The sequence below is a fragment of the Mytilus trossulus genome, chromosome 9 (genome assembly GCF_036588685.1).
Source record: "Mytilus trossulus isolate FHL-02 chromosome 9, PNRI_Mtr1.1.1.hap1, whole genome shotgun sequence".
NCBI lineage: Eukaryota > Metazoa > Mollusca > Bivalvia > Mytilida > Mytilidae > Mytilus > Mytilus trossulus.
The window spans coordinates 27845599-27869858 of NC_086381.1; the positions used below are offsets into that span (position 1 = coordinate 27845599).

At 36.0% G+C, this 24260-nt stretch overlaps 9 protein-coding genes across 9 annotated transcripts; 7 read left to right on the forward strand and 2 right to left on the reverse strand.

Annotated features, from left to right (window-relative positions):
* Positions 1-6: 6 nt before the first annotated feature.
* LOC134684470 (histone H2A) lies at positions 7-384 on the forward strand. Its single transcript, XM_063543756.1, has one exon. It carries the CDS (start codon positions 7-9, stop codon positions 382-384), a length of 378 nt encoding a protein of 125 aa, XP_063399826.1.
* Positions 385-1804: 1420 nt separating this feature from the next.
* Positions 1805-2215, forward strand: LOC134684471 (histone H3). Its single transcript, XM_063543757.1, has one exon. The coding sequence runs from the start codon at positions 1805-1807 to the stop codon at positions 2213-2215; it is 411 nt and encodes a 136-aa protein (XP_063399827.1).
* Positions 2216-3895: 1680 nt separating this feature from the next.
* On the forward strand, positions 3896-9820 carry LOC134684472 (uncharacterized). The gene is made up of 4 exons (XM_063543759.1): positions 3896-4202; positions 5627-5958; positions 7343-7820; positions 9501-9820. Exons 1-4 carry the CDS (start codon positions 3896-3898, stop codon positions 9818-9820), a joined length of 1437 nt encoding a protein of 478 aa, XP_063399829.1.
* Positions 9821-10574: 754 nt separating this feature from the next.
* Positions 10575-10949, reverse strand: LOC134684474 (histone H2B-like). Its single transcript, XM_063543760.1, has one exon. The coding sequence runs from the start codon at positions 10947-10949 to the stop codon at positions 10575-10577; it is 375 nt and encodes a 124-aa protein (XP_063399830.1).
* Positions 10950-11232: 283 nt separating this feature from the next.
* LOC134684475 (histone H2A) lies at positions 11233-11610 on the forward strand. The gene has a single exon (XM_063543761.1). It carries the CDS (start codon positions 11233-11235, stop codon positions 11608-11610), a length of 378 nt encoding a protein of 125 aa, XP_063399831.1.
* A 1424-nt stretch (positions 11611-13034) lies between these two features.
* On the forward strand, positions 13035-13445 carry LOC134684476 (histone H3). The gene has a single exon (XM_063543762.1). It carries the CDS (start codon positions 13035-13037, stop codon positions 13443-13445), a length of 411 nt encoding a protein of 136 aa, XP_063399832.1.
* Positions 13446-15125: 1680 nt separating this feature from the next.
* Positions 15126-21050, forward strand: LOC134684477 (uncharacterized). Its single transcript, XM_063543763.1, has 4 exons — positions 15126-15432; positions 16857-17188; positions 18573-19050; positions 20731-21050. Exons 1-4 carry the CDS (start codon positions 15126-15128, stop codon positions 21048-21050), a joined length of 1437 nt encoding a protein of 478 aa, XP_063399833.1.
* A 754-nt stretch (positions 21051-21804) lies between these two features.
* Positions 21805-22179, reverse strand: LOC134684478 (histone H2B-like). Its single transcript, XM_063543764.1, has one exon. The coding sequence runs from the start codon at positions 22177-22179 to the stop codon at positions 21805-21807; it is 375 nt and encodes a 124-aa protein (XP_063399834.1).
* A 283-nt stretch (positions 22180-22462) lies between these two features.
* On the forward strand, positions 22463-22840 carry LOC134684479 (histone H2A). The gene has a single exon (XM_063543765.1). The coding sequence runs from the start codon at positions 22463-22465 to the stop codon at positions 22838-22840; it is 378 nt and encodes a 125-aa protein (XP_063399835.1).
* Positions 22841-24260: the final 1420 nt, after the last annotated feature.

A 24260-nucleotide genomic window follows, 5' to 3' on the forward strand; every position in this document is an offset into this window, starting at 1 on the left:
ATCAAAATGTCAGGACGAGGAAAAGGAGGAAAAGCAAAAGCAAAGGCAAAGTCTAGGTCATCCCGTGCCGGACTTCAGTTCCCAGTAGGTCGTATCCACAGACTTTTGAGGAAAGGAAACTACGCCGAGAGAGTTGGTGCCGGAGCACCAGTCTACCTTGCCGCTGTCTTGGAATACTTAGCAGCTGAGGTTTTGGAGTTGGCAGGAAATGCTGCCCGTGACAACAAGAAGAGCAGAATCATCCCCCGTCATCTCCAGTTGGCCATCAGAAACGACGAAGAATTGAACAAACTTCTCTCTGGTGTAACCATTGCACAAGGTGGTGTTTTACCAAACATCCAGGCTGTACTTCTGCCAAAGAAGACACAGAAAGCTGCCAAGTAAAGTCAACACTACAGAAACTTCACTTACAACGGCCCTTTTCAGGGCCACCAACATTTTTCAAAAAGAATCTGACTTTGTTGTGCAATCTCAAACATAGCTCACTCCCTCCATTTCTCTTGTCTTTATCTCTTTATTTTTCCTTTTCTTTATAAACAGCATACAGATGTCTACTTTCTTATTATATATATAACAATATTTGATGTGGAAAAAAAATGAAGAACAGTACGAGTTTCTTTTTTTCCCCTATAAAAGTCCAAGAAAATAAACAACTATATATAAACGTAGATTCGATGAAAATGCGCAAGCACGAGAGGAAGAAAAACTCATAGTTGTTAGTGGTCAATATTGCATATATTTTTGGTGTAAATTTAGTTGCAGTCCTATATATTATACTATATAAGCACACACATTACAATCTATGACCTTATTTTTATATAATATATATTCGTTCGTTCGTTCGTTCGTTCGTTCGTTCGTTCGTTCGTTCGTTCGTTCGTTCGTTGTCTGTCTAACTGTGATCTATGTGAATTCTTTTCTTCCTCTTCTGCTGTCACATTCTCTTAGATATATAATATATATTTTGTATTCCTATACAAAGTACTTATGCGTATGTTTATAGTTGTGTAGATTATTTTTTAGCTCAAATCCTTTGTATTTGCAAAATTCGTATATAAACAATAAAGAATACTTCAACAATGTGCAAGTTTCCCAGTATGCGTGCAGTATACTATATAGAGAATATCATGGCTTTACATGATACAGAGACTAGAGAATACAGACACTGTATAGCTAGAGAGAACACAAAGACTATAGAGAGGATAAAAAGTGTTCTCTTTGTTTTAAGACACTGAGACGAGTGACAATTGTGTACTATAGTAAGCATGTCTATACGAGAAACTGGCTACACACACTAAGAAAACGGCTGCATTTCTATACCACTGGCTATTGATGAAAATGGATGGATGATGTTTTTTTTTCTCTTTTTCTTCTTCTATTTTGCTCTTTAATTTACATTTCCTGTCAATTATTAATTTCGTGTCAGACTGTTGATTAAACAATTATTTATTATTTGAATAAAGATTATTATTAAGTTCTGCATTACTCTTGATTATTATTTTTTTTGGTCTTATGTCAAATTTTCGCTGACACTATCAGAATAGAAACAAATTGTGCCAATTGTTAGCTTGGGGTGAACAATCTTTAGCTTCAGTCCAAAAAGGGATCGAAAGCTGTGAAAGTAACTTCCAGATCAGTCCAATCATAATACAGAGATTTCAACCAATCAACGTGAGTTTTATTACCCCGAAAGGCCAATCAGTGTCGTGTTTGCAAACATTGCGGCTAGCACAAATACACTAACATTCGAAGTTTCAAAGTATTCTGTCGTGTAATCGTAGATTTTCACAGAGAACATATCGCAATGGCTCGTACAAAGCAGACCGCCCGTAAATCCACTGGAGGAAAAGCTCCAAGAAAACAACTTGCCACCAAGGCCGCCCGTAAGAGCGCACCTGCCACTGGTGGAGTAAAGAAGCCACATAGATACAGGCCAGGAACAGTCGCTCTTCGTGAGATCAGAAGATACCAGAAAAGTACTGAACTCCTCATCAGGAAACTCCCCTTCCAGAGATTAGTTCGTGAAATTGCTCAAGACTTCAAGACTGATCTACGTTTCCAGAGCTCTGCCGTTATGGCCCTCCAGGAAGCCAGTGAAGCTTACCTCGTTGGTCTTTTCGAGGACACCAACTTGTGTGCAATCCACGCCAAGAGAGTCACCATCATGCCCAAAGACATCCAGTTGGCTCGCAGAATCCGTGGAGAACGTGCTTAAACTGACCTTTACTCTATACAATAACGGCCCTTTTAAGGGCCACCAATATTTTCCAAAAAGAGTCTGAATATGTTGTACATCAAAATCAAAAATAGCTGAAACCCCCTCTCCACATCTTTCTTTATTTTTCTTTCTCTCCACATCTCTCTTTATTCTTCTTTCTTATTATCTTTTTTTTTTGCACTTAAGATTAGACAAGTCAGGTTACTGTATTGATAGGAGAAAAATATAGAGAAACTTATTTCAAAACATGCAAAGAAAATAAATAAAAGGATAAATAGAGAGAGAGACATACATATTTTTTATTTATCTAATTCTTCCAAATCCTTCGGGAAAAAACAAGAATGTTATACATTTTCTGGTATACCCTCCTGAAAAAATTAACATACATGTATACATTTAAATAAAAAAAAAAAGGTAAGAAAAAACATACTCCAAGAACAATACAATCCATCTTCTAATTACAGAATTATTAAAATGTATTTCTTTCTAATTTCTGTGGTTATATTTTTCTCTAAATTGCATTTTTCTCGGTCTTATTTTCTCACTTATTTTTTAGATGCTTTTTGTATGTAATTTTTACTCATATTGTGTATTCTACTGTGACAACATGAGAAGATTCAATTATTTTATATTTCTGAAATATATTTTCGGTACGGGTCCAAGTAGTCCACCTTAAATTCTCATTGAAAACTTTGTCTCCATCAATTGTGTGTTACAGAAAGAACTTTTTCTTGAATACCTTTATTTTGTGCTTAAAATGCATCTATTTTGGGTGCTCTATGTGCCTTATAAATGATGTGAACATGTGTGCGGATGAATCTTTTTTTCCCATTGGTGGAGAAAAATAGACAAGGCGCAATAATTCATTCATTCAATGATGTACCAATTGTGGTATTTAAAAAGTGAGGCTGCACTGTGTACATTTCAAAAACCTATGACTACATGTATAAAGTAGCTGCTAAATTTAGAAAGATTCCTAATTAGTTGTTAAAAGATGAGCATTGATTGTATACATGTAATAATAACATGTTTGAAATGTGAATTTCCCGGGACATCTTTATTGAAACTGGTAAAGGTGATTTTGAGAAAAATTATCATGCACACCTGTTTTTATTTACAAGTCTATCTGTCCATGCTTAAATAACTGACTGGTATGCTGTAGATTAGTTTTGCTTTTACTCTCTTAAGTCTGCAGAGCTGCAGTGGACTATCTCTGAAACTGTATCTTTTGAACAAGAAAAATACTGTATAAAAAGATTTTCTTTAAACTAATTGTTTTTATATTGCAATTGCACATTGTTAACTCCTGCTTATGTATGCAGTGTGATATGTTCTTGTATTTTAAGTAAAAGGAAATAAATCTCTTTCACATTGGAAAATATAAGAAGTATTAATTGATGATGGAGATCATTAGTTATTTGGTCCATCTCTTATAATCTTTGTATTTTTATTTGTATACAGTTTGAAATATTTTATTTTCACATATTTTCAGAGAAGTGGATTGAAAGTGTACAGAATTCCTACAGAGTTACCTCCCCGATTTAGACGAAAACAACCAATCAGGTCCAACCTATCAAAAATTCAGTGGTATTTCTTTTAGGGCCGCGTTCATCAGATATATAGCATAATTTGGATATAGTTGTCATTCGTTTTATCGAACTTCAAAAAGCAAACAACATGTCAGGAAGAGGTAAAGGAGGAAAAGGTCTAGGTAAAGGAGGCGCCAAACGTCACAGGAAGGTGTTGCGTGATAATATCCAAGGTATCACCAAACCAGCAATCCGTCGTTTAGCAAGACGAGGTGGTGTCAAACGTATCTCTGGTCTTATCTACGAAGAAACACGTGGTGTCTTGAAAGTCTTTTTGGAAAATGTCATCCGTGATGCTGTCACATACACTGAGCATGCAAAGAGGAAAACTGTCACCGCCATGGATGTTGTCTACGCCCTGAAACGTCAAGGCCGTACCCTTTACGGATTCGGAGGTTAAACAGCCAGCTGAAAAATACAAATACAACGGCCCTTTTCAGGGCCACCAACATTTTTCAAAAAGAATCTGCATTTGTTGTACTTAAAAAGAAAACCATAGCTTTCTCCTGTCCAACTTTCTTTACTTTCCTTTTTCTTTTATTCGTTTATTTTTTTTAATTTCTTTTCACTATTTTTATTTAAGCCTATTAAAAAAAGACCAGCAAGGCTTTGGATACAATATGATTCCTGATTTTTGAATGTAAATAACATTTTTATTCTTTATTTCATATGTATTCTTTTATGTAAAAGATATATTGCTGATTTTTCCTCCATTGTCAAACTCTAGTTATATTGTTTTTATATCCTAAAACAATCCCCCTCCCCCTTTTTTCTCTCTGTCGACGTATGTGTGAATTTAATCTGTTCGTGATATTTTTTTATATAATGTTTCAATACATATTCAAGTATAGTTCGATTCTAGACCCCCTCCCCCCCAAAAAAAGAGGGAAGAAATGTATAACCCGTGAAAAGGTTAAATTCTGGTGTATGTATATTTTTTCAAATCGGCTAATAAAATGAAGAATAAAGAAGAGAAAAGAAGAAAGAAAGAAAGAAAGACAAAAAGACAGAATTCAGATATAAATAAATTTGTCATTTTGGGGTGGGACACAGCTTCATTTAGAAGTTTGTTATGTACAACAATAATAAGACTCTTTTTGAAAAATATTGGTGGCCCTGAAAAGGGCCGTTTGTGAAGTTAAACTTCTCGTTGTTTACTTGCTGCTGGTGTACTTTGTGACGGCTTTGGTACCTTCACTGACAGCGTGCTTGGCCAATTCACCGGGTAGGAGCAGACGAACTGCAGTCTGGATCTCCCGAGATGTGATGGTAGATCTCTTGTTGTAGTGAGCGAGACGGGAAGCTTCTGCAGCGATTCTCTCAAAGATATCGTTGACAAAACTGTTCATGATAGACATAGCCTTTGAGGATACTCCAGTGTCTGGGTGCACCTGTCTCAAGACTTTGTAGATGTAGATGGCATAGGATTCTCTCCTCTTCCTCCTCCTTTTCTTGTCACCGCCGGGTCTGGCAGTCTTTGCCTTTGTTACGGCCTTTTTGGCTCCTTTGGTTCCAACTTTTGGTGGCATTTTTGACAGATGTATACTCTCTGAAATGTAATCAGTGAATGATGGCCGTAAATAAAAATTTCTATTTATACTCGGCAAAACGGATTGAAAGTTTTTACTTAACGCGAACTTCGGAGAGAGCACCTTCTAACATTCAACCTAACTACCTGGAAGAAGCGATGATTTGATTGGTTTAGAACTGAAACATCTTTCAATCCGTTTTGCGGGTATAAATAGTAAAATACCACCTAACGGGGTAATCATTGTTTATACTTGTTCAAGTCAAACAACGTATTAAATCAAAATGTCAGGACGAGGAAAAGGAGGAAAAGCAAAAGCAAAGGCAAAGTCTAGGTCATCCCGTGCCGGACTTCAGTTCCCAGTAGGTCGTATCCACAGACTTTTGAGGAAAGGAAACTACGCCGAGAGAGTTGGTGCCGGAGCACCAGTCTACCTTGCCGCTGTCTTGGAATACTTAGCAGCTGAGGTTTTGGAGTTGGCAGGAAATGCTGCCCGTGACAACAAGAAGAGCAGAATCATCCCCCGTCATCTCCAGTTGGCCATCAGAAACGACGAAGAATTGAACAAACTTCTCTCTGGTGTAACCATTGCACAAGGTGGTGTTTTACCAAACATCCAGGCTGTACTTCTGCCAAAGAAGACACAGAAAGCTGCCAAGTAAAGTCAACACTACAGAAACTTCACTTACAACGGCCCTTTTCAGGGCCACCAACATTTTTCAAAAAGAATCTGACTTTGTTGTGCAATCTCAAACATAGCTCACTCCCTCCATTTCTCTTGTCTTTATCTCTTTATTTTTCCTTTTCTTTATAAACAGCATACAGATGTCTACTTTCTTATTATATATATAACAATATTTGATGTGGAAAAAAAATGAAGAACAGTACGAGTTTCTTTTTTTCCCCTATAAAAGTCCAAGAAAATAAACAACTATATATAAACGTAGATTCGATGAAAATGCGCAAGCACGAGAGGAAGAAAAACTCATAGTTGTTAGTGGTCAATATTGCATATATTTTTGGTGTAAATTTAGTTGCAGTCCTATATATTATACTATATAAGCACACACATTACAATCTATGACCTTATTTTTATATAATATATATTCGTTCGTTCGTTCGTTCGTTCGTTCGTTCGTTCGTTCGTTCGTTCGTTCGTTCGTTGTCTGTCTAACTGTGATCTATGTGAATTCTTTTCTTCCTCTTCTGCTGTCACATTCTCTTAGATATATAATATATATTTTGTATTCCTATACAAAGTACTTATGCGTATGTTTATAGTTGTGTAGATTATTTTTTAGCTCAAATCCTTTGTATTTGCAAAATTCGTATATAAACAATAAAGAATACTTCAACAATGTGCAAGTTTCCCAGTATGCGTGCAGTATACTATATAGAGAATATCATGGCTTTACATGATACAGAGACTAGAGAATACAGACACTGTATAGCTAGAGAGAACACAAAGACTATAGAGAGGATAAAAAGTGTTCTCTTTGTTTTAAGACACTGAGACGAGTGACAATTGTGTACTATAGTAAGCATGTCTATACGAGAAACTGGCTACACACACTAAGAAAACGGCTGCATTTCTATACCACTGGCTATTGATGAAAATGGATGGATGATGTTTTTTTTTCTCTTTTTCTTCTTCTATTTTGCTCTTTAATTTACATTTCCTGTCAATTATTAATTTCGTGTCAGACTGTTGATTAAACAATTATTTATTATTTGAATAAAGATTATTATTAAGTTCTGCATTACTCTTGATTATTATTTTTTTTGGTCTTATGTCAAATTTTCGCTGACACTATCAGAATAGAAACAAATTGTGCCAATTGTTAGCTTGGGGTGAACAATCTTTAGCTTCAGTCCAAAAAGGGATCGAAAGCTGTGAAAGTAACTTCCAGATCAGTCCAATCATAATACAGAGATTTCAACCAATCAACGTGAGTTTTATTACCCCGAAAGGCCAATCAGTGTCGTGTTTGCAAACATTGCGGCTAGCACAAATACACTAACATTCGAAGTTTCAAAGTATTCTGTCGTGTAATCGTAGATTTTCACAGAGAACATATCGCAATGGCTCGTACAAAGCAGACCGCCCGTAAATCCACTGGAGGAAAAGCTCCAAGAAAACAACTTGCCACCAAGGCCGCCCGTAAGAGCGCACCTGCCACTGGTGGAGTAAAGAAGCCACATAGATACAGGCCAGGAACAGTCGCTCTTCGTGAGATCAGAAGATACCAGAAAAGTACTGAACTCCTCATCAGGAAACTCCCCTTCCAGAGATTAGTTCGTGAAATTGCTCAAGACTTCAAGACTGATCTACGTTTCCAGAGCTCTGCCGTTATGGCCCTCCAGGAAGCCAGTGAAGCTTACCTCGTTGGTCTTTTCGAGGACACCAACTTGTGTGCAATCCACGCCAAGAGAGTCACCATCATGCCCAAAGACATCCAGTTGGCTCGCAGAATCCGTGGAGAACGTGCTTAAACTGACCTTTACTCTATACAATAACGGCCCTTTTAAGGGCCACCAATATTTTCCAAAAAGAGTCTGAATATGTTGTACATCAAAATCAAAAATAGCTGAAACCCCCTCTCCACATCTTTCTTTATTTTTCTTTCTCTCCACATCTCTCTTTATTCTTCTTTCTTATTATCTTTTTTTTTTGCACTTAAGATTAGACAAGTCAGGTTACTGTATTGATAGGAGAAAAATATAGAGAAACTTATTTCAAAACATGCAAAGAAAATAAATAAAAGGATAAATAGAGAGAGAGACATACATATTTTTTATTTATCTAATTCTTCCAAATCCTTCGGGAAAAAACAAGAATGTTATACATTTTCTGGTATACCCTCCTGAAAAAATTAACATACATGTATACATTTAAATAAAAAAAAAAAGGTAAGAAAAAACATACTCCAAGAACAATACAATCCATCTTCTAATTACAGAATTATTAAAATGTATTTCTTTCTAATTTCTGTGGTTATATTTTTCTCTAAATTGCATTTTTCTCGGTCTTATTTTCTCACTTATTTTTTAGATGCTTTTTGTATGTAATTTTTACTCATATTGTGTATTCTACTGTGACAACATGAGAAGATTCAATTATTTTATATTTCTGAAATATATTTTCGGTACGGGTCCAAGTAGTCCACCTTAAATTCTCATTGAAAACTTTGTCTCCATCAATTGTGTGTTACAGAAAGAACTTTTTCTTGAATACCTTTATTTTGTGCTTAAAATGCATCTATTTTGGGTGCTCTATGTGCCTTATAAATGATGTGAACATGTGTGCGGATGAATCTTTTTTTCCCATTGGTGGAGAAAAATAGACAAGGCGCAATAATTCATTCATTCAATGATGTACCAATTGTGGTATTTAAAAAGTGAGGCTGCACTGTGTACATTTCAAAAACCTATGACTACATGTATAAAGTAGCTGCTAAATTTAGAAAGATTCCTAATTAGTTGTTAAAAGATGAGCATTGATTGTATACATGTAATAATAACATGTTTGAAATGTGAATTTCCCGGGACATCTTTATTGAAACTGGTAAAGGTGATTTTGAGAAAAATTATCATGCACACCTGTTTTTATTTACAAGTCTATCTGTCCATGCTTAAATAACTGACTGGTATGCTGTAGATTAGTTTTGCTTTTACTCTCTTAAGTCTGCAGAGCTGCAGTGGACTATCTCTGAAACTGTATCTTTTGAACAAGAAAAATACTGTATAAAAAGATTTTCTTTAAACTAATTGTTTTTATATTGCAATTGCACATTGTTAACTCCTGCTTATGTATGCAGTGTGATATGTTCTTGTATTTTAAGTAAAAGGAAATAAATCTCTTTCACATTGGAAAATATAAGAAGTATTAATTGATGATGGAGATCATTAGTTATTTGGTCCATCTCTTATAATCTTTGTATTTTTATTTGTATACAGTTTGAAATATTTTATTTTCACATATTTTCAGAGAAGTGGATTGAAAGTGTACAGAATTCCTACAGAGTTACCTCCCCGATTTAGACGAAAACAACCAATCAGGTCCAACCTATCAAAAATTCAGTGGTATTTCTTTTAGGGCCGCGTTCATCAGATATATAGCATAATTTGGATATAGTTGTCATTCGTTTTATCGAACTTCAAAAAGCAAACAACATGTCAGGAAGAGGTAAAGGAGGAAAAGGTCTAGGTAAAGGAGGCGCCAAACGTCACAGGAAGGTGTTGCGTGATAATATCCAAGGTATCACCAAACCAGCAATCCGTCGTTTAGCAAGACGAGGTGGTGTCAAACGTATCTCTGGTCTTATCTACGAAGAAACACGTGGTGTCTTGAAAGTCTTTTTGGAAAATGTCATCCGTGATGCTGTCACATACACTGAGCATGCAAAGAGGAAAACTGTCACCGCCATGGATGTTGTCTACGCCCTGAAACGTCAAGGCCGTACCCTTTACGGATTCGGAGGTTAAACAGCCAGCTGAAAAATACAAATACAACGGCCCTTTTCAGGGCCACCAACATTTTTCAAAAAGAATCTGCATTTGTTGTACTTAAAAAGAAAACCATAGCTTTCTCCTGTCCAACTTTCTTTACTTTCCTTTTTCTTTTATTCGTTTATTTTTTTTAATTTCTTTTCACTATTTTTATTTAAGCCTATTAAAAAAAGACCAGCAAGGCTTTGGATACAATATGATTCCTGATTTTTGAATGTAAATAACATTTTTATTCTTTATTTCATATGTATTCTTTTATGTAAAAGATATATTGCTGATTTTTCCTCCATTGTCAAACTCTAGTTATATTGTTTTTATATCCTAAAACAATCCCCCTCCCCCTTTTTTCTCTCTGTCGACGTATGTGTGAATTTAATCTGTTCGTGATATTTTTTTATATAATGTTTCAATACATATTCAAGTATAGTTCGATTCTAGACCCCCTCCCCCCCAAAAAAAGAGGGAAGAAATGTATAACCCGTGAAAAGGTTAAATTCTGGTGTATGTATATTTTTTCAAATCGGCTAATAAAATGAAGAATAAAGAAGAGAAAAGAAGAAAGAAAGAAAGAAAGACAAAAAGACAGAATTCAGATATAAATAAATTTGTCATTTTGGGGTGGGACACAGCTTCATTTAGAAGTTTGTTATGTACAACAATAATAAGACTCTTTTTGAAAAATATTGGTGGCCCTGAAAAGGGCCGTTTGTGAAGTTAAACTTCTCGTTGTTTACTTGCTGCTGGTGTACTTTGTGACGGCTTTGGTACCTTCACTGACAGCGTGCTTGGCCAATTCACCGGGTAGGAGCAGACGAACTGCAGTCTGGATCTCCCGAGATGTGATGGTAGATCTCTTGTTGTAGTGAGCGAGACGGGAAGCTTCTGCAGCGATTCTCTCAAAGATATCGTTGACAAAACTGTTCATGATAGACATAGCCTTTGAGGATACTCCAGTGTCTGGGTGCACCTGTCTCAAGACTTTGTAGATGTAGATGGCATAGGATTCTCTCCTCTTCCTCCTCCTTTTCTTGTCACCGCCGGGTCTGGCAGTCTTTGCCTTTGTTACGGCCTTTTTGGCTCCTTTGGTTCCAACTTTTGGTGGCATTTTTGACAGATGTATACTCTCTGAAATGTAATCAGTGAATGATGGCCGTAAATAAAAATTTCTATTTATACTCGGCAAAACGGATTGAAAGTTTTTACTTAACGCGAACTTCGGAGAGAGCACCTTCTAACATTCAACCTAACTACCTGGAAGAAGCGATGATTTGATTGGTTTAGAACTGAAACATCTTTCAATCCGTTTTGCGGGTATAAATAGTAAAATACCACCTAACGGGGTAATCATTGTTTATACTTGTTCAAGTCAAACAACGTATTAAATCAAAATGTCAGGACGAGGAAAAGGAGGAAAAGCAAAAGCAAAGGCAAAGTCTAGGTCATCCCGTGCCGGACTTCAGTTCCCAGTAGGTCGTATCCACAGACTTTTGAGGAAAGGAAACTACGCCGAGAGAGTTGGTGCCGGAGCACCAGTCTACCTTGCCGCTGTCTTGGAATACTTAGCAGCTGAGGTTTTGGAGTTGGCAGGAAATGCTGCCCGTGACAACAAGAAGAGCAGAATCATCCCCCGTCATCTCCAGTTGGCCATCAGAAACGACGAAGAATTGAACAAACTTCTCTCTGGTGTAACCATTGCACAAGGTGGTGTTTTACCAAACATCCAGGCTGTACTTCTGCCAAAGAAGACACAGAAAGCTGCCAAGTAAAGTCAACACTACAGAAACTTCACTTACAACGGCCCTTTTCAGGGCCACCAACATTTTTCAAAAAGAATCTGACTTTGTTGTGCAATCTCAAACATAGCTCACTCCCTCCATTTCTCTTGTCTTTATCTCTTTATTTTTCCTTTTCTTTATAAACAGCATACAGATGTCTACTTTCTTATTATATATATAACAATATTTGATGTGGAAAAAAAATGAAGAACAGTACGAGTTTCTTTTTTTCCCCTATAAAAGTCCAAGAAAATAAACAACTATATATAAACGTAGATTCGATGAAAATGCGCAAGCACGAGAGGAAGAAAAACTCATAGTTGTTAGTGGTCAATATTGCATATATTTTTGGTGTAAATTTAGTTGCAGTCCTATATATTATACTATATAAGCACACACATTACAATCTATGACCTTATTTTTATATAATATATATTCGTTCGTTCGTTCGTTCGTTCGTTCGTTCGTTCGTTCGTTCGTTCGTTCGTTCGTTCGTTGTCTGTCTAACTGTGATCTATGTGAATTCTTTTCTTCCTCTTCTGCTGTCACATTCTCTTAGATATATAATATATATTTTGTATTCCTATACAAAGTACTTATGCGTATGTTTATAGTTGTGTAGATTATTTTTTAGCTCAAATCCTTTGTATTTGCAAAATTCGTATATAAACAATAAAGAATACTTCAACAATGTGCAAGTTTCCCAGTATGCGTGCAGTATACTATATAGAGAATATCATGGCTTTACATGATACAGAGACTAGAGAATACAGACACTGTATAGCTAGAGAGAACACAAAGACTATAGAGAGGATAAAAAGTGTTCTCTTTGTTTTAAGACACTGAGACGAGTGACAATTGTGTACTATAGTAAGCATGTCTATACGAGAAACTGGCTACACACACTAAGAAAACGGCTGCATTTCTATACCACTGGCTATTGATGAAAATGGATGGATGATGTTTTTTTTTCTCTTTTTCTTCTTCTATTTTGCTCTTTAATTTACATTTCCTGTCAATTATTAATTTCGTGTCAGACTGTTGATTAAACAATTATTTATTATTTGAATAAAGATTATTATTAAGTTCTGCATTACTCTTGATTATTATTTTTTTTGGTCTTATGTCAAATTTTCGCTGACACTATCAGAATAGAAACAAATTGTGCCAATTGTTAGCTTGGGGTGAACAATCTTTAGCTTCAGTCCAAAAAGGGATCGAAAGCTGTGAAAGTAACTTCCAGATCAGTCCAATCATAATACAGAGATTTCAACCAATCAACGTGAGTTTTATTACCCCGAAAGGCCAATCAGTGTCGTGTTTGCAAACATTGCGGCTAGCACAAATACACTAACATTCGAAGTTTCAAAGTATTCTGTCGTGTAATCGTAGATTTTCACAGAGAACATATCGCAATGGCTCGTACAAAGCAGACCGCCCGTAAATCCACTGGAGGAAAAGCTCCAAGAAAACAACTTGCCACCAAGGCCGCCCGTAAGAGCGCACCTGCCACTGGTGGAGTAAAGAAGCCACATAGATACAGGCCAGGAACAGTCGCTCTTCGTGAGATCAGAAGATACCAGAAAAGTACTGAACTCCTCATCAGGAAACTCCCCTTCCAGAGATTAGTTCGTGAAATTGCTCAAGACTTCAAGACTGATCTACGTTTCCAGAGCTCTGCCGTTATGGCCCTCCAGGAAGCCAGTGAAGCTTACCTCGTTGGTCTTTTCGAGGACACCAACTTGTGTGCAATCCACGCCAAGAGAGTCACCATCATGCCCAAAGACATCCAGTTGGCTCGCAGAATCCGTGGAGAACGTGCTTAAACTGACCTTTACTCTATACAATAACGGCCCTTTTAAGGGCCACCAATATTTTCCAAAAAGAGTCTGAATATGTTGTACATCAAAATCAAAAATAGCTGAAACCCCCTCTCCACATCTTTCTTTATTTTTCTTTCTCTCCACATCTCTCTTTATTCTTCTTTCTTATTATCTTTTTTTTTTGCACTTAAGATTAGACAAGTCAGGTTACTGTATTGATAGGAGAAAAATATAGAGAAACTTATTTCAAAACATGCAAAGAAAATAAATAAAAGGATAAATAGAGAGAGAGACATACATATTTTTTATTTATCTAATTCTTCCAAATCCTTCGGGAAAAAACAAGAATGTTATACATTTTCTGGTATACCCTCCTGAAAAAATTAACATACATGTATACATTTAAATAAAAAAAAAAAGGTAAGAAAAAACATACTCCAAGAACAATACAATCCATCTTCTAATTACAGAATTATTAAAATGTATTTCTTTCTAATTTCTGTGGTTATATTTTTCTCTAAATTGCATTTTTCTCGGTCTTATTTTCTCACTTATTTTTTAGATGCTTTTTGTATGTAATTTTTACTCATATTGTGTATTCTACTGTGACAACATGAGAAGATTCAATTATTTTATATTTCTGAAATATATTTTCGGTACGGGTCCAAGTAGTCCACCTTAAATTCTCATTGAAAACTTTGTCTCCATCAATTGTGTGTTACAGAAAGAACTTTTTCTTGAATACCTTTATTTTGTGCTTAAAATGCATCTATTTTGGGTGCTCTATGTGCCTTATAAATGATGTGAACATGTGTGCGGATGAATCTTTTTTTCCCATTGGTGGAGAAAAATAGACAAGGCGCAATAATTCATTCATTCAATGATGTACCAATTGTGGTATTTAAAAAGTGAGGCTGCACTGTGTACATTTCAAAAACCTATGACTACATGTATAAAGTAGCTGCTAAATTTAGAAAGATTCCTAATTAGTTGTTAAAAGATGAGCATTGATTGTATACATGTAATAATAACATGTTTGAAATGTGAATTTCCCGGGACATCTTTATTGAAACTGGTAAAGGTGATTTTGAGAAAAATTATCATGCACACCTGTTTTTATTTACAAGTCTATCTGTCCATGCTTAAATAACTGACTGGTATGCTGTAGATTAGTTTTGCTTTTACTCTCTTAAGTCTGCAGAGCTGCAGTGGACTATCTCTGAAACTGTATCTTTTGAACAAGAAAAATACTGTATAAAAAGATTTTCTTTAAACTAATTGTTTTTATATTGCAATTGCACATTGTTAACTCCTGCTTATGTATGCAGTGTGATATGTTCTTGTATTTTAAGTAAAAGGAAATAAATCTCTTTCACATTGGAAAATATAAGAAGTATTAATTGATGATGGAGATCATTAGTTATTTGGTCCATCTCTTATAATCTTTGTATTTTTATTTGTATACAGTTTGAAATATTTTATTTTCACATATTTTCAGAGAAGTGGATTGAAAGTGTACAGAATTCCTACAGAGTTACCTCCCCGATTTAGACGAAAACAACCAATCAGGTCCAACCTATCAAAAATTCAGTGGTATTTCTTTTAGGGCCGCGTTCATCAGATATATAGCATAATTTGGATATAGTTGTCATTCGTTTTATCGAACTTCAAAAAGCAAACAACATGTCAGGAAGAGGTAAAGGAGGAAAAGGTCTAGGTAAAGGAGGCGCCAAACGTCACAGGAAGGTGTTGCGTGATAATATCCAAGGTATCACCAAACCAGCAATCCGTCGTTTAGCAAGACGAGGTGGTGTCAAACGTATCTCTGGTCTTATCTACGAAGAAACACGTGGTGTCTTGAAAGTCTTTTTGGAAAATGTCATCCGTGATGCTGTCACATACACTGAGCATGCAAAGAGGAAAACTGTCACCGCCATGGATGTTGTCTACGCCCTGAAACGTCAAGGCCGTACCCTTTACGGATTCGGAGGTTAAACAGCCAGCTGAAAAATACAAATACAACGGCCCTTTTCAGGGCCACCAACATTTTTCAAAAAGAATCTGCATTTGTTGTACTTAAAAAGAAAACCATAGCTTTCTCCTGTCCAACTTTCTTTACTTTCCTTTTTCTTTTATTCGTTTATTTTTTTTAATTTCTTTTCACTATTTTTATTTAAGCCTATTAAAAAAAGACCAGCAAGGCTTTGGATACAATATGATTCCTGATTTTTGAATGTAAATAACATTTTTATTCTTTATTTCATATGTATTCTTTTATGTAAAAGATATATTGCTGATTTTTCCTCCATTGTCAAACTCTAGTTATATTGTTTTTATATCCTAAAACAATCCCCCTCCCCCTTTTTTCTCTCTGTCGACGTATGTGTGAATTTAATCTGTTCGTGATATTTTTTTATATAATGTTTCAATACATATTCAAGTATAGTTCGATTCTAGACCCCCTCCCCCCCAAAAAAAGAGGGAAGAAATGTATAACCCGTGAAAAGGTTAAATTCTGGTGTATGTATATTTTTTCAAATCGGCTAATAAAATGAAGAATAAAGAAGAGAAAAGAAGAAAGAAAGAAAGAAAGACAAAAAGACAGAATTCAGATATAAATAAATTTGTCATTTTGGGGTGGGACACAGCTTCATTTAGAAGTTTGTTATGTACAACAATAATAAGACTCTTTTTGAAAAATATTGGTGGCCCTGAAAAGGGCCGTTTGTGAAGTTAAACTTCTCGTTGTTTACTTGCTGCTGGTGTACTTTGTGACGGCTTTGGTACCTTCACTGACAGCGTGCTTGGCCAATTCACCGGGTAGGAGCAGACGAACTGCAGTCTGGATCTCCCGAGATGTGATGGTAGATCTCTTGTTGTAGTGAGCGAGACGGGAAGCTTCTGCAGCGATTCTCTCAAAGATATCGTTGACAAAACTGTTCATGATAGACATAGCCTTTGAGGATACTCCAGTGTCTGGGTGCACCTGTCTCAAGACTTTGTAGATGTAGATGGCATAGGATTCTCTCCTCTTCCTCCTCCTTTTCTTGTCACCGCCGGGTCTGGCAGTCTTTGCCTTTGTTACGGCCTTTTTGGCTCCTTTGGTTCCAACTTTTGGTGGCATTTTTGACAGATGTATACTCTCTGAAATGTAATCAGTGAATGATGGCCGTAAATAAAAATTTCTATTTATACTCGGCAAAACGGATTGAAAGTTTTTACTTAACGCGAACTTCGGAGAGAGCACCTTCTAACATTCAACCTAACTACCTGGAAGAAGCGATGATTTGATTGGTTTAGAACTGAAACATCTTTCAATCCGTTTTGCGGGTATAAATAGTAAAATACCACCTAACGGGGTAATCATTGTTTATACTTGTTCAAGTCAAACAACGTATTAAATCAAAATGTCAGGACGAGGAAAAGGAGGAAAAGCAAAAGCAAAGGCAAAGTCTAGGTCATCCCGTGCCGGACTTCAGTTCCCAGTAGGTCGTATCCACAGACTTTTGAGGAAAGGAAACTACGCCGAGAGAGTTGGTGCCGGAGCACCAGTCTACCTTGCCGCTGTCTTGGAATACTTAGCAGCTGAGGTTTTGGAGTTGGCAGGAAATGCTGCCCGTGACAACAAGAAGAGCAGAATCATCCCCCGTCATCTCCAGTTGGCCATCAGAAACGACGAAGAATTGAACAAACTTCTCTCTGGTGTAACCATTGCACAAGGTGGTGTTTTACCAAACATCCAGGCTGTACTTCTGCCAAAGAAGACACAGAAAGCTGCCAAGTAAAGTCAACACTACAGAAACTTCACTTACAACGGCCCTTTTCAGGGCCACCAACATTTTTCAAAAAGAATCTGACTTTGTTGTGCAATCTCAAACATAGCTCACTCCCTCCATTTCTCTTGTCTTTATCTCTTTATTTTTCCTTTTCTTTATAAACAGCATACAGATGTCTACTTTCTTATTATATATATAACAATATTTGATGTGGAAAAAAAATGAAGAACAGTACGAGTTTCTTTTTTTCCCCTATAAAAGTCCAAGAAAATAAACAACTATATATAAACGTAGATTCGATGAAAATGCGCAAGCACGAGAGGAAGAAAAACTCATAGTTGTTAGTGGTCAATATTGCATATATTTTTGGTGTAAATTTAGTTGCAGTCCTATATATTATACTATATAAGCACACACATTACAATCTATGACCTTATTTTTATATAATATATATTCGTTCGTTCGTTCGTTCGTTCGTTCGTTCGTTCGTTCGTTCGTTCGTTCGTTCGTTGTCTGTCTAACTGTGATCTATGTGAATTCTTTTCTTCCTCTTCTGCTGTCACATTCTCTTAGATATATAATATATATTTTGTATTCCTATACAAAGTACTTATGCGTATGTTTATAGTTGTGTAGATTATTTTTTAGCTCAAATCCTTTGTATTTGCAAAATTCGTATATAAACAATAAAGAATACTTCAACAATGTGCAAGTTTCCCAGTATGCGTGCAGTATACTATATAGAGAATATCATGGCTTTACATGATACAGAGACTAGAGAATACAGACACTGTATAGCTAGAGAGAACACAAAGACTATAGAGAGGATAAAAAGTGTTCTCTTTGTTTTAAGACACTGAGACGAGTGACAATTGTGTACTATAGTAAGCATGTCTATACGAGAAACTGGCTACACACACTAAGAAAACGGCTGCATTTCTATACCACTGGCTATTGATGAAAATGGATGGATGATGTTTTTTTTTCTCTTTTTCTTCTTCTATTTTGCTCTTTAATTTACATTTCCTGTCAATTATTAATTTCGTGTCAGACTGTTGATTAAACAATTATTTATTATTTGAATAAAGATTATTATTAAGTTCTGCATTACTCTTGATTATTATTTTTTTTGGTCTTATGTCAAATTTTCGCTGACACTATCAGAATAGAAACAAATTGTGCCAATTGTTAGCTTGGGGTGAACAATCTTTAGCTTCAGTCCAAAAAGGGATCGAAAGCTGTGAAAGTAACTTCCAGATCAGTCCAATCATAATACAGAGATTTCAACCAATCAACGTGAGTTTTATTACCCCGAAAGGCCAATCAGTGTCGTGTTTGCAAACATTGCGGCTAGCACAAATACACTAACATTCGAAGTTTCAAAGTATTCTGTCGTGTAATCGTAGATTTTCACAGAGAACATATCGCAATGGCTCGTACAAAGCAGACCGCCCGTAAATCCACTGGAGGAAAAGCTCCAAGAAAACAACTTGCCACCAAGGCCGCCCGTAAGAGCGCACCTGCCACTGGTGGAGTAAAGAAGCCACATAGATACAGGCCAGGAACAGTCGCTCTTCGTGAGATCAGAAGATACCAGAAAAGTACTGAACTCCTCATCAGGAAACTCCCCTTCCAGAGATTAGTTCGTGAAATTGCTCAAGACTTCAAGACTGATCTACGTTTCCAGAGCTCTGCCGTTATGGCCCTCCAGGAAGCCAGTGAAGCTTACCTCGTTGGTCTTTTCGAGGACACCAACTTGTGTGCAATCCACGCCAAGAGAGTCACCATCATGCCCAAAGACATCCAGTTGGCTCGCAGAATCCGTGGAGAACGTGCTTAAACTGACCTTTACTCTATACAATAACGGCCCTTTTAAGGGCCACCAATATTTTCCAAAAAGAGTCTGAATATGTTGTACATCAAAATCAAAAATAGCTGAAACCCCCTCTCCACATCTTTCTTTATTTTTCTTTCTCTCCACATCTCTCTTTATTCTTCTTTCTTATTATCTTTTTTTTTTGCACTTAAGATTAGACAAGTCAGGTTACTGTATTGATAGGAGAAAAATATAGAGAAACTTATTTCAAAACATGCAAAGAAAATAAATAAAAGGATAAATAGAGAGAGAGACATACATATTTTTTATTTATCTAATTCTTCCAAATCCTTCGGGAAAAAACAAGAATGTTATACATTTTCTGGTATACCCTCCTGAAAAAATTAACATACATGTATACATTTAAATAAAAAAAAAAAGGTAAGAAAAAACATACTCCAAGAACAATACAATCCATCTTCTAATTACAGAATTATTAAAATGTATTTCTTTCTAATTTCTGTGGTTATATTTTTCTCTAAATTGCATTTTTCTCGGTCTTATTTTCTCACTTATTTTTTAGATGCTTTTTGTATGTAATTTTTACTCATATTGTGTATTCTACTGTGACAACATGAGAAGATTCAATTATTTTATATTTCTGAAATATATTTTCGGTACGGGTCCAAGTAGTCCACCTTAAATTCTCATTGAAAACTTTGTCTCCATCAATTGTGTGTTACAGAAAGAACTTTTTCTTGAATACCTTTATTTTGTGCTTAAAATGCATCTATTTTGGGTGCTCTATGTGCCTTATAAATGATGTGAACATGTGTGCGGATGAATCTTTTTTTCCCATTGGTGGAGAAAAATAGACAAGGCGCAATAATTCATTCATTCAATGATGTACCAATTGTGGTATTTAAAAAGTGAGGCTGCACTGTGTACATTTCAAAAACCTATGACTACATGTATAAAGTAGCTGCTAAATTTAGAAAGATTCCTAATTAGTTGTTAAAAGATGAGCATTGATTGTATACATGTAATAATAACATGTTTGAAATGTGAATTTCCCGGGACATCTTTATTGAAACTGGTAAAGGTGATTTTGAGAAAAATTATCATGCACACCTGTTTTTATTTACAAGTCTATCTGTCCATGCTTAAATAACTGACTGGTATGCTGTAGATTAGTTTTGCTTTTACTCTCTTAAGTCTGCAGAGCTGCAGTGGACTATCTCTGAAACTGTATCTTTTGAACAAGAAAAATACTGTATAAAAAGATTTTCTTTAAACTAATTGTTTTTATATTGCAATTGCACATTGTTAACTCCTGCTTATGTATGCAGTGTGATATGTTCTTGTATTTTAAGTAAAAGGAAATAAATCTCTTTCACATTGGAAAATATAAGAAGTATTAATTGATGATGGAGATCATTAGTTATTTGGTCCATCTCTTATAATCTTTGTATTTTTATTTGTATACAGTTTGAAATATTTTATTTTCACATATTTTCAGAGAAGTGGATTGAAAGTGTACAGAATTCCTACAGAGTTACCTCCCCGATTTAGACGAAAACAACCAATCAGGTCCAACCTATCAAAAATTCAGTGGTATTTCTTTTAGGGCCGCGTTCATCAGATATATAGCATAATTTGGATATAGTTGTCATTCGTTTTATCGAACTTCAAAAAGCAAACAACATGTCAGGAAGAGGTAAAGGAGGAAAAGGTCTAGGTAAAGGAGGCGCCAAACGTCACAGGAAGGTGTTGCGTGATAATATCCAAGGTATCACCAAACCAGCAATCCGTCGTTTAGCAAGACGAGGTGGTGTCAAACGTATCTCTGGTCTTATCTACGAAGAAACACGTGGTGTCTTGAAAGTCTTTTTGGAAAATGTCATCCGTGATGCTGTCACATACACTGAGCATGCAAAGAGGAAAACTGTCACCGCCATGGATGTTGTCTACGCCCTGAAACGTCAAGGCCGTACCCTTTACGGATTCGGAGGTTAAACAGCCAGCTGAAAAATACAAATACAACGGCCCTTTTCAGGGCCACCAACATTTTTCAAAAAGAATCTGCATTTGTTGTACTTAAAAAGAAAACCATAGCTTTCTCCTGTCCAACTTTCTTTACTTTCCTTTTTCTTTTATTCGTTTATTTTTTTTAATTTCTTTTCACTATTTTTATTTAAGCCTATTAAAAAAAGACCAGCAAGGCTTTGGATACAATATGATTCCTGATTTTTGAATGTAAATAACATTTTTATTCTTTATTTCATATGTATTCTTTTATGTAAAAGATATATTGCTGATTTTTCCTCCATTGTCAAACTCTAGTTATATTGTTTTTATATCCTAAAACAATCCCCCTCCCCCTTTTTTCTCTCTGTCGACGTATGTGTGAATTTAATCTGTTCGTGATATTTTTTTATATAATGTTTCAATACATATTCAAGTATAGTTCGATTCTAGACCCCCTCCCCCCCAAAAAAAGAGGGAAGAAATGTATAACCCGTGAAAAGGTTAAATTCTGGTGTATGTATATTTTTTCAAATCGGCTAATAAAATGAAGAATAAAGAAGAGAAAAGAAGAAAGAAAGAAAGAAAGACAAAAAGACAGAATTCAGATATAAATAAATTTGTCATTTTGGGGTGGGACACAGCTTCATTTAGAAGTTTGTTATGTACAACAATAATAAGACTCTTTTTGAAAAATATTGGTGGCCCTGAAAAGGGCCGTTTGTGAAGTTAAACTTCTCGTTGTTTACTTGCTGCTGGTGTACTTTGTGACGGCTTTGGTACCTTCACTGACAGCGTGCTTGGCCAATTCACCGGGTAGGAGCAGACGAACTGCAGTCTGGATCTCCCGAGATGTGATGGTAGATCTCTTGTTGTAGTGAGCGAGACGGGAAGCTTCTGCAGCGATTCTCTCAAAGATATCGTTGACAAAACTGTTCATGATAGACATAGCCTTTGAGGATACTCCAGTGTCTGGGTGCACCTGTCTCAAGACTTTGTAGATGTAGATGGCATAGGATTCTCTCCTCTTCCTCCTCCTTTTCTTGTCACCGCCGGGTCTGGCAGTCTTTGCCTTTGTTACGGCCTTTTTGGCTCCTTTGGTTCCAACTTTTGGTGGCATTTTTGACAGATGTATACTCTCTGAAATGTAATCAGTGAATGATGGCCGTAAATAAAAATTTCTATTTATACTCGGCAAAACGGATTGAAAGTTTTTACTTAACGCGAACTTCGGAGAGAGCACCTTCTAACATTCAACCTAACTACCTGGAAGAAGCGATGATTTGATTGGTTTAGAACTGAAACATCTTTCAATCCGTTTTGCGGGTATAAATAGTAAAATACCACCTAACGGGGTAATCATTGTTTATACTTGTTCAAGTCAAACAACGTATTAAATCAAAATGTCAGGACGAGGAAAAGGAGGAAAAGCAAAAGCAAAGGCAAAGTCTAGGTCATCCCGTGCCGGACTTCAGTTCCCAGTAGGTCGTATCCACAGACTTTTGAGGAAAGGAAACTACGCCGAGAGAGTTGGTGCCGGAGCACCAGTCTACCTTGCCGCTGTCTTGGAATACTTAGCAGCTGAGGTTTTGGAGTTGGCAGGAAATGCTGCCCGTGACAACAAGAAGAGCAGAATCATCCCCCGTCATCTCCAGTTGGCCATCAGAAACGACGAAGAATTGAACAAACTTCTCTCTGGTGTAACCATTGCACAAGGTGGTGTTTTACCAAACATCCAGGCTGTACTTCTGCCAAAGAAGACACAGAAAGCTGCCAAGTAAAGTCAACACTACAGAAACTTCACTTACAACGGCCCTTTTCAGGGCCACCAACATTTTTCAAAAAGAATCTGACTTTGTTGTGCAATCTCAAACATAGCTCACTCCCTCCATTTCTCTTGTCTTTATCTCTTTATTTTTCCTTTTCTTTATAAACAGCATACAGATGTCTACTTTCTTATTATATATATAACAATATTTGATGTGGAAAAAAAATGAAGAACAGTACGAGTTTCTTTTTTTCCCCTATAAAAGTCCAAGAAAATAAACAACTATATATAAACGTAGATTCGATGAAAATGCGCAAGCACGAGAGGAAGAAAAACTCATAGTTGTTAGTGGTCAATATTGCATATATTTTTGGTGTAAATTTAGTTGCAGTCCTATATATTATACTATATAAGCACACACATTACAATCTATGACCTTATTTTTATATAATATATATTCGTTCGTTCGTTCGTTCGTTCGTTCGTTCGTTCGTTCGTTCGTTCGTTCGTTCGTTGTCTGTCTAACTGTGATCTATGTGAATTCTTTTCTTCCTCTTCTGCTGTCACATTCTCTTAGATATATAATATATATTTTGTATTCCTATACAAAGTACTTATGCGTATGTTTATAGTTGTGTAGATTATTTTTTAGCTCAAATCCTTTGTATTTGCAAAATTCGTATATAAACAATAAAGAATACTTCAACAATGTGCAAGTTTCCCAGTATGCGTGCAGTATACTATATAGAGAATATCATGGCTTTACATGATACAGAGACTAGAGAATACAGACACTGTATAGCTAGAGAGAACACAAAGACTATAGAGAGGATAAAAAGTGTTCTCTTTGTTTTAAGACACTGAGACGAGTGACAATTGTGTACTATAGTAAGCATGTCTATACGAGAAACTGGCTACACACACTAAGAAAACGGCTGCATTTCTATACCACTGGCTATTGATGAAAATGGATGGATGATGTTTTTTTTTCTCTTTTTCTTCTTCTATTTTGCTCTTTAATTTACATTTCCTGTCAATTATTAATTTCGTGTCAGACTGTTGATTAAACAATTATTTATTATTTGAATAAAGATTATTATTAAGTTCTGCATTACTCTTGATTATTATTTTTTTTGGTCTTATGTCAAATTTTCGCTGACACTATCAGAATAGAAACAAATTGTGCCAATTGTTAGCTTGGGGTGAACAATCTTTAGCTTCAGTCCAAAAAGGGATCGAAAGCTGTGAAAGTAACTTCCAGATCAGTCCAATCATAATACAGAGATTTCAACCAATCAACGTGAGTTTTATTACCCCGAAAGGCCAATCAGTGTCGTGTTTGCAAACATTGCGGCTAGCACAAATACACTAACATTCGAAGTTTCAAAGTATTCTGTCGTGTAATCGTAGATTTTCACAGAGAACATATCGCA